The sequence below is a fragment of the Pogoniulus pusillus genome, chromosome 10 (genome assembly GCF_015220805.1).
Source record: "Pogoniulus pusillus isolate bPogPus1 chromosome 10, bPogPus1.pri, whole genome shotgun sequence".
NCBI classification, from domain to species: Eukaryota; Metazoa; Chordata; class Aves; order Piciformes; family Lybiidae; genus Pogoniulus; species Pogoniulus pusillus.
In genome coordinates this window covers 31651141-31660858 of record NC_087273.1, presented here as the reverse complement: position 1 = coordinate 31660858, position 9718 = coordinate 31651141, and the positions used below count along the sequence as shown (strand labels likewise).

General features: G+C 39.7%; 1 protein-coding gene across 2 annotated transcripts in view; it reads left to right on the top strand.

The window, feature by feature from the left end:
* Positions 1-9324, top strand: part of TSHZ1 (teashirt zinc finger homeobox 1) — a 56300-nt gene extending 46976 nt beyond the window's left edge. The window contains exons 2-3 of one of the 2 annotated variants that reach the window (XM_064150129.1): positions 4554-7745; positions 8363-9324. In XM_064150129.1, the coding sequence (XP_064006199.1) occupies positions 4554-7738 (3185 nt within the window). In that variant the 3' untranslated portion in view covers positions 7739-7745; positions 8363-9324. Of the gene's footprint in view, positions 1-4553 lie in introns of both variants that reach the window. The other variant, XM_064150127.1, reaches the window with a different exon arrangement.
* Positions 9325-9718: the final 394 nt, after the last annotated feature.

Genomic DNA, 9718 nt, shown 5'->3' with positions numbered 1-9718 from the left:
ATGAAGGAGATGTGCATCCGTGGATTGTATCTTGCATTCATCCGTGGATTGTATCTTGCATTCATATTTTTTTTTGCCCAAGATGTGAGATGTGTTCGTGCACAGTGGAAGTCACCCACAGCCTAGAGTGCAGTTTGTGCAAGGTGACAGCGTGGGTTGTGAAAACTTCTGCAGCTGTCTCCTGTTGGCTGGGTAAATATTAGAAGCTGTGGAAATACATCTGTTGGAAGATGGTGAACATTCCCATTGTGCCACTACTATTTAGTCCCAGAGCAGGCCCTGATTTAGTAAAGAATTTTAACTTTAAACCCCTATTGGTTGGAGACAACAAAATAATTATTGAAATTAAAATTATTTCAATTACTTTACCGAGCTGTGGCCTTCAAGGCTTAGGTCTTTCTTCTGAGTAAAATTATTTATTTGAAAGATTTAAAACTAAGTCTTGAAGAGTTTGCTGCATGTAAATTTGTGGACTGTTAAAAATGAATACAATAATTATTTTTTGTCATTTTCAAAACAGGGTATTCAATGCAGAATCCCTTTCTGAATGCAAAAGAATACCTGTGTAGAGACAGCTTCATTCAAAAGCACAAGTCTGAGGTTACAGGGTGGTTTAATGTGAGAATATTTGTAATTTTAAGCACATCCTTACATTTCAGATCTCTATGTCTGCTTTTTCAAACAATGGATGTGTATTTATAGTGTAAATAGTCTCAGCGAAGCAAACGCAATGTGCTGTGCTACTCATATGTACGATATACAGCGTCTCATGTCCACTTGGATTAGAATGCACAGCTTTTAACACTGTTCAAAGATGACAGTGTATCTATGGGGAAGCATTGGCATCCAAAAGGCACATTTTATAGGCAAAAAATATTAGCAAGAGCTAATAAAAAAAAAAAAAAAGAAGAAATACAAACTGCTCCCTCTATTTTTAACTTGTCTGCAATGTGAAGCTTTTCCCCTTTTTCCTCCCCCCCCATGCATTTACTGGAGTCTGTGCATGCATAAATGGGAAGGAAAAGAAAAGCTGACTTTCTGTTCTGTAGTTTCTTTTGCTTTGGATAGAGCTTTTCTTGAGGAGGATCACTGCTTATATCTGCTTTGGGTATTTTTGTGTGGTTTCAGGACGTGTGTAAAGCAGCAGTGTCTCTGCAGATGTAGCAGTGTCTGGAGAAGATTGCTGAGAGTTGCTCGGTCACAGAAAGATACACTGCCTGAAACCTGTCTCTCTGTTGATCTACCCATTATAATTTAGGGGGAGAATCTGAACATCTCATGCTTTTATTTGACATAGAATAATATTACTTGTCTCTCCAAGTTAATTATAACAGGAGTATTTTTGCTGTGTTTAAAAATCTGGAGCTTACTTATTTGTCATACTTCTGTGAGAGTTTTAGTAAAACATAACATGCTTTTAGACATTAACATTCTTGATTTTGTGCGCTTCCAAATTAGCTCTAATGGAAACCTTTTCAGTTAGAGATTGCACTGACCTTGCAAAATACCATATGTTGAGTGTGCTGCTATTCATCTTACAAACATGAGTAGTCTTGAATGGAAAGGTATTATGTGTATGCTATCGTAATTCAGGGAGTTAAATAAAATTGTTGAGATTGCAGTGGTACATGTTGGGTAAATTATTCTCTTTTTGGTCAAGAAACATTTCTTTCTGTATTTTCAGGTGACTGCACAGACAGGTGGATGTGCACATTGTGTAAATTCAGGGGTTTTTTAGAATCTGGCTTAAAACTCTGAATTCATAGGAAATCAGAGTCCTGCCAATTGTGCATTCTGAAGTCTCATACTACGGCGAATATTGGTAAGGGAGTGAACTCAATCGTGTCGTAGTCTCAGCAGAACCTAAGAGTAGGAAAATAAGTAAAAGATGGATATTTCACCTTAACACTCAGTTTCTTTTCTTTGACAGTTTAACACCGACCTTTCATGTAGTTTAAATGTTTCTTGTGTGGTTTAGCTCCTTTTATTTTTGTGGTAAAGTGCAAAAGTACGAGAATAGAGATAACAGGCTGTCATAAATAAAGGAAAATAAAAGATAGGGCAGTGGCTCAACTAGACTTTCTACTTAAGCAGATAGTTAGATGGTTGTATTTAGCAAAGAAAATATATGCATTTATGCAGCTTAGAATTAAGTAAAGATGTAAACAAATAATTCAAGTGGATTCTTAAAAAAAAAATATGTAGCAACTATAGCAACTTCCAGTGTCTTAAAACAATTTCTTACATCTATTTATTGGAAGTACTGTGATATGAGAATTCCCCTGAGGTTGGTAGGAAGGTAGCTGTTCATAAATGCTCAGAATGAGGACCTCTTTGGTTTTCAGCTTCATTACTGATCATTAATGAGTTTTGTTGGCTTTTTTAGATGCCAAGTGGTGACTGTCCATTTTATAAAGTAATTTCAGAACCAAAAATCATATTCTTCTATAATTGTTCTTTACTCTTTTGAAACTTACTTGTCTTTTGATGTTAGAAATTACTGAAAACAAGTATGTTTAATGAGAGAACTAAGATCTTAGACTGTTGCTGTGAATTGCATGCTTAGAGGTCAGAGCTGCAATGGTACTACCATGTTCAAATATCTGCAGATGGTTTCAGCAGCAGCAGCTGCTGTCTGACTTTTTAGTAATTTTACTATTTCTGTATTTTATTCTTCATTTTATGGACTAAATGCATTTTAAACACCACCACCCCCCCCCTATTTTTCTAATGCTTTTCTGGCATCTTCCTGCCTTTTGGCTACAAGATGATTTCTGTAGTGACTCCTGTTGTGCTTGATACTCTGAACTTTCTAAATGCATTAGAAAACACCAAAGGCTGACACATCTGTAAGGAAATAGACTCCACTTAACACTTTTTTAAAGACCAGAGGATCAACTGGTCTTCTAAGAAAATGTGGCACTTAAAGGACGTATGAAAGATACAGTGGGCATCATGAGGTCCAGCACTACCCCAGTACTAGATGGATTACTTTTGTACTCTATCTTAAATCATCAGAGTGAAATAGTGAGGAGCTGCATCAAGACTGAATTTCAAAGGTGAGCACAGAACACAGCACTGGCCATAACAGTAGTACTTTTCTTTAAAAAAAAAAGGAACTAAACTGTTTCAAAGTGAGTTCATATGATAATGAGAGAAGATTCTTTTTATTTTACAGGCAGGAAGTTTCAGAATATTGTTAAAACCTATGCGTACAGAAAACCCCCACTCAACTTGTACTTCTTTTCCATGCAACTGTAAAAGACCTCAGATTTGTTAGCATAATAAGTATTTTGCTCATATCACATAGGAGCAGAAGAGCCTCTTTTCCTGGCTTGCTTTCAGTATTGTACTGTGGAAGGACATAGGCCACGTTGCAGCATCACTTGCTGCAAAGTTCACTTGACAAGGAGGCGTTTTTGTACTTGATTACTGGAAGTTGTTCACAGTCCATGTTTTCTACCTTGACTTGCTTATAAATGATCTACCTTCCATTATCATTGCCATTTTTTTTCCCCTTAAGCTTCTTTTACAAAACTGGAGGGAAATACATACAAGTAGGTTTTCTGCTTTGCAATGAAAGTATACATTTATCACTTAGGTACGTGTAAGCCACTTCTGTGAATTGGGCCCTTGGAGTAAATGTGTTTTGATGTAATGACCATCTGTTCATGAATATCACATTTGCTAGTTTAAAAAATAGTTTGATATGGAAAAACACATCGTTTGCTAAGATTATATAGGTTCATCAGGTAGCAATACAATAGCAAAGTTTTCTATTTGCTGAAAGCCAGTAATCAAACTGGGATGGGGGGCTCAAGTTTTTCTATGGTTGCTTTTAAAAATTAATCTCTAGCAATGACTTTTTAGTTTCTGACTGCTGTTTTCCAAATGGGAAATGCAGGACCCACATCAGATCATAACAGGAGGCAAAGTACATCCTGGCTCTTTCAGAAAGAAAACTGCAGTCTTGCCTCCTTTTCACCTTATGAAAACGGAAGCTGTTCTGCTCTCAGGTAGACCCAGTGCAGCCAGTCACCAGGAGACCCTGGCACTGTTGGCCTGACACATTTGTTCCCATATAGCTCCATTGGATTCAGGTGTTGGTGACACAGAATTTGGCCTTGAAACTGTACCTGAAGCCAGTTTGCCAGAAAAGACAACGTAGATGAGATAGAGTTGGTCAAACCAGTGCTTCTGAGTGCCTAGGTCTGAGGGGTGAAGGATCTGCAACATGTTGCACATACAGCTCAGTGCCAGGCCATTTGTTTGATTTTGGTTTTGATATTGTGGTGTCTACCGTGGTCCTGGCCCATATTTTATTACTGAAGTCAAAGTTTATTCTTAGGTAGTGCTGATATCGAATTGTAAGCAGGACAGAACATGTGGATTTATAGGTGGAGTGTGTGAGTGATGGTGAGTTTGTTTTCTGGATGTATCTTCAGAATTTGTCTTTATGGCTACTGCTTTTAGTAGACAGCAGTGATGTAAAATGTGTGTGTTCGGTAACTTTGTCTTGTTTTCCCCCTACTGTCTCCCCTCCTATATTTTAGCATATGTTCCTGAGGAGGAATTGAAAGCAGCAGAAATAGATGAAGACAGCGTGGAAGATGATGGGCTGTCTCTGGACATCCAGGAGAATGAGTATTTGTGCAATGAAGAAGCAGAGATCAAAGAGGCTCAAAGCTACCAGAACTCCCCAGTCAGCACTGCAACTAATCAGGATGCAGGCTATGGTTCACCGTTTAGTGAAAACAGTGATCAGCTGGCCCAATTCAAAAGCACTTCCTCTAAAGAAGAGAAGGAGGATCCTCAGTGCACAGACAATGTTTCCTATCCACAGGACAGCTTGGCACAAATAAAAGCTGTGTATGCAAATTTGCTTTCAGAGACTTGCTGGTCCAGTTTAGCTTTGGACTTAAAGAAATCCAATCCAACCACCAGCAACAATGGAATCAGCCAGAACGAAAACACCACCAGTACTGACACCAACGCCAATTCCCAGAGCACTACTACTACCAGTACCAACACTAGCACCAGTACGACTACCAGTAGTACTAGTACCAGTAACAGCAGCAGTGGCGGCTCTGGTTATGACTGGCACCAAGCTGCATTAGCTAAAACTTTGCAGCAGACCTCATCCTACGGACTTCTGCCAGAGCCCAGCCTTTTCAGCACAGTACAGCTTTACCGGCAAAACAACAAACTCTATGGGTCCGTGTTCACCGGTGCTAGCAAGTTCCGATGCAAAGACTGCAGTGCAGCCTATGACACACTGGTGGAGCTAACGGTGCACATGAATGAAACTGGACATTACCGTGATGACAACAGAGATAAAGAAGCCGATAAGACCAAACGGTGGTCGAAGCCTAGGAAACGATCGCTGATGGAAATGGAAGGCAAAGAGGATGCCCAGAAAGTGCTGAAGTGCATGTACTGTGGGCATTCGTTTGAGTCTTTGCAAGACCTCAGCGTCCATATGATAAAAACAAAGCATTACCAGAAAGTGCCTCTGAAGGAGCCAGTACCAGCCATCACTAAATTGGTCCCTTCTACCAAAAAGCGAGCACTTCAGGACTTAGCTTCACCTTGTTCACCTGAGCCAACGGGGATCACTGCAGAAGCTTCGCTGGGTGAGTCTGCAAAGGATCAGAAAACTGCCAACCCCTACGTGACTCCAAATAACCGTTATGGCTATCAAAATGGTGCTAGCTACACTTGGCAGTTTGAGGCACGCAAAGCCCAAATTCTGAAATGCATGGAATGTGGCAGTTCCCATGATACTTTGCAGCAGCTCACTGCTCACATGATGGTCACTGGCCATTTCTTGAAGGTGACCAATTCTGCTTCCAAAAAAGGCAAACAGCTAGTATTGGACCCAGTGGTGGAGGAGAAGATACAGTCCATACCTCTTCCACCCACCACCCACACAAGGCTACCAGCCTCCAACATTAAAAAACAGCCTGACTCCCCAGCGGGCTCCACAAACTCAGAGGAAAAGAAAGACCTAGAGAAGGAAAAGGTGGTGGCCAGTGAAACAGAGAAAAAGATTAAAGAAGAGAACGAGGACTCTACAGAGAAATTTGAGCCAACAACTTTGTATCAGTACCTCAGAGAGGAGGATTTAGATGATAGTCCTAAAGGTGGAATAGACATATTGAAATCCCTGGAGAACACCGTGACGACAGCTATCAGCAAAGCTCAGAATGGAGCGCCTTCCTGGGGAGGATATCCCAGTATTCACGCCGCTTACCAGCTCCCAGGAACAGTCAAACCCCTTCAGCCTGCAGTGCAGAGCATTCAAATGCAGCCATCATACGCGAGCAGCGTAAAATCACTGTCATCAGAACACAACACGCTCATCCACTCTCCAGGCAGTCTCACACCCCCACCTCACAAAAGCAATGTGTCTGCTATGGAAGAACTAGTGGAGAAAGTTACAGGTAAAATAAACATTAAAAAGGAAGAAAAGCCTTTGGAGAAAGAGAAGAGTTCTCCAGTCAAGCCCATGTCACCTGCTGCTAAAGAAAACAAGGACTTCCCAAAAGCAGAAGAAATAAATAACAAACAGCAGCAGAAGAAGAGCTCAGAGACAGAAGTTCAGAAGGTCAAAAAGGATAGTCCAGCAGAAGCACATACGCCAAATGGTACAGAGCCACTTAAAACAAAAGTTGCAAATGGCTGTAACAATTTAGGAATCATCACAGATCATTCACCTGAGCCATCCTTCATTAATCCACTGAGTGCTTTACAGTCCATTATGAATACCCACTTAGGCAAAATTTCTAAGCCAGTAAGCCCCTCTCTGGACCCTTTGGCCATGCTGTACAAAATTAGCAACAGCATGTTGGACAAACCTATTTACCCAACCACTCCTGTCAAGCAGGCTGATGCTATTGACCGGTATTACTATGAGAACAGTGATCAGCCTATTGATTTAACCAAGTCCAAAAACAAACCTCTTGTTTCCAGCATGGCTGACTCTGCCTCATCCCCGCTAAGAGAGAGTGCCCTGTTGGATATTTCCGATATGGTGAAGAACCTCACAGGCCGTTTGACACCCAAGTCTTCAACGCCGTCTACCGTGTCAGAGAAGTCTGATGCTGACGGGAGCAGTTTTGAGGAAGCTCTGGACGAACTCTCACCAGTACACAAGAGGAAGGGCAGACAGTCCAACTGGAACCCTCAACATCTTCTGATCCTTCAAGCCCAGTTTGCTTCCAGCTTGAGGGAGACCCCAGAAGGCAAATACATTATGTCGGACCTAGGTCCACAAGAGCGGGTACACATCTCTAAGTTTACTGGTCTTTCCATGACCACAATTAGCCACTGGCTGGCCAATGTGAAGTATCAGTTAAGGAGGACAGGTGGAACTAAATTTTTAAAGAACTTAGACACAGGACATCCTGTTTTCTTTTGCAATGATTGTGCCTCTCAGTTCAGGACTGCTTCTACATACATAAGTCACTTAGAGACACACCTAGGGTTTAGTTTGAAGGATCTGTCAAAGTTGCCACTTAATCAGATTCAAGAACAGCAGAATGTTTCAAAAGTCCTTGCAAACAAGACTTTGGGCTCGCTTGGAATTGCCGAGGAGGACTTGGGCTCCACATTCCAGTGCAAGCTCTGTAACCGAACTTTTGCAAGCAAGCATGCAGTCAAACTGCACCTTAGTAAAACACATGGCAAGTCCCCAGAGGACCATCTGATCTATGTAACTGAGTTAGAAAAACAATAGCGTCCAGGTAAGCAGCCAGGTATGCAAGTGACCACAGGAACATTGCACTAAACTTCTTCATAGTACTGCACTAGGCCTGACCTGAGCCTCTGAAATCAGTCTTACTTTTGTTGCTGAACTGCCTATCTGGACCTTGGTTTTTCTTACACTTATTTTGTAGTTATATTTATATGCTCTTTGTCTGATCTGTGCATGGTTATTTTTTTTTGTTTGTTTGTTTCTGTTTTTATTTTTTTGTGAGTCAAAGTCTGACCTTTATTTTCAACATCTGTCCTTGATGTTACGCTATCTTTTGTAGAATATAGTGGGAGACACTATTGAGAGACATTAATTTAGCCGTAAAGAAAGACACAAAGAACAATGATAAAGAGACATCCTAAAATTACAAAGTTGCCATGACAATAAAGGTCACAGAACCTGGTAGTGTCAAGTTTTAACCCTCTGAGAACTGTAATAGCATTTCTGTGCCTTTCCCAATGACTAAAGAAGTAAATAAGGAAACAAAACAAAACCAAACAGAGGACTTAAAGGCATTTCATTCAAATAAAGCTGTGTCAGAAGCAGAACTTAGTTTTTTTTTTAAATGAATGAGCTTCTTTTTATTTTTTATTTTTTTTAATGCAGAACTGGTTTGTGAAGAAATTGTGCATGCAGTCCTTGGAAGAAAGAGAGCTGTGTAGTACTCAAGGGGTTAGGAAGCCACAACTGTATAAGTTTAATAATAATTAAAAAATAAATAAATATATATATATAAAAAAAAAACAAAACTAAAAAGAAGCAAACTGAGTTGCCACTATGCCCAAACCCTCTGGATGCTGAGAATTGCCATGTTTTGGCAAAAAAAAAAAAAAAAAAGAAAAAAAAAAGGAAGAAAAGAAAAAGAAAACAAACAAAAACTTAAAAAAAAAAAGTATGCAAGCTGTTATTTAAAACAAATGTAAAAATTTCTATTTCTTTCTTCTTCTTTCCCCTCTGCCCCCGACCCCTTTTTTTTTCCCCCCTGTAAAATACCGCAGTTTATAGTTATTTACAAATGTTAAGCTTTGGTACAAGCTGACCTTTCTATAGTGTGCTGCATTGGTAAATGAAAACAACAGCAACAAAAAAGGGGCAAATGTTGGATTCTGTTCCTGTAAATTGCCAGCATCAGCTTAAAAAAAAAAAAGAAAAAGAAAAATACATGTTACATATCATACCATTTTAAACTGTTCAACTTTCTTTGTACCTTCTGGCTGTATGCTTTCTCTTTTAACTTTTTATATTGTCATTTTATATTCGATTTCTGTGTATATAATGTAAAACCACACTTTTGGAATAAAATTTAGTTCCTGCAGCTTGATATAAATAGAGGAATTTTACTGGCACCTGCATCTTTCCAGATGCATGTACTTAGAGGAACTATCTGACAAAAAAAAGAAAAAAAAAATTTAAAAACATTTAAAAAAATAAAAATAAAGCAAGCAATGCACTATGAATTATACATTTTGATGTTTTATCATTAATATTGTACAGTACATTTTGGTTCACACAATTAAATCCACTGTTTTCTCAAGTGTAAAATAAACCCACATGCAGTTCTTGATTTACATACATTGTCATGTCGTCATTATATTGCCTTTGAGGTGTTATGCGGGTGATAAGAGGCATCGTTTATAGAATCAACCAGCAAACATCTATTTGAAATCATCTCCTGTGATCTGTATGCTGATGTGTTCCATTCTAATAACCTCTTACAAGAGATTTGCAGTGGGTACGTACTGTGAAAGGTACGGAGTCAGTGGGGCACCATCAATTAGCGACGGGCATTTTGCTCATCACTGAAGTACAAGAAGGGTTGCAAAGGTTCCAGCCAAGTTCATTTCCTCGCGCTGTACGACTGCGCCCGTAGTCATTTTCTGTGTGCCTTTAGAGACTGTCTCCTCCCTTCCTTCTCAGGTGAAACACCTTCAGTTTCAACAGTTGCACAGGCAGAGGCTATGG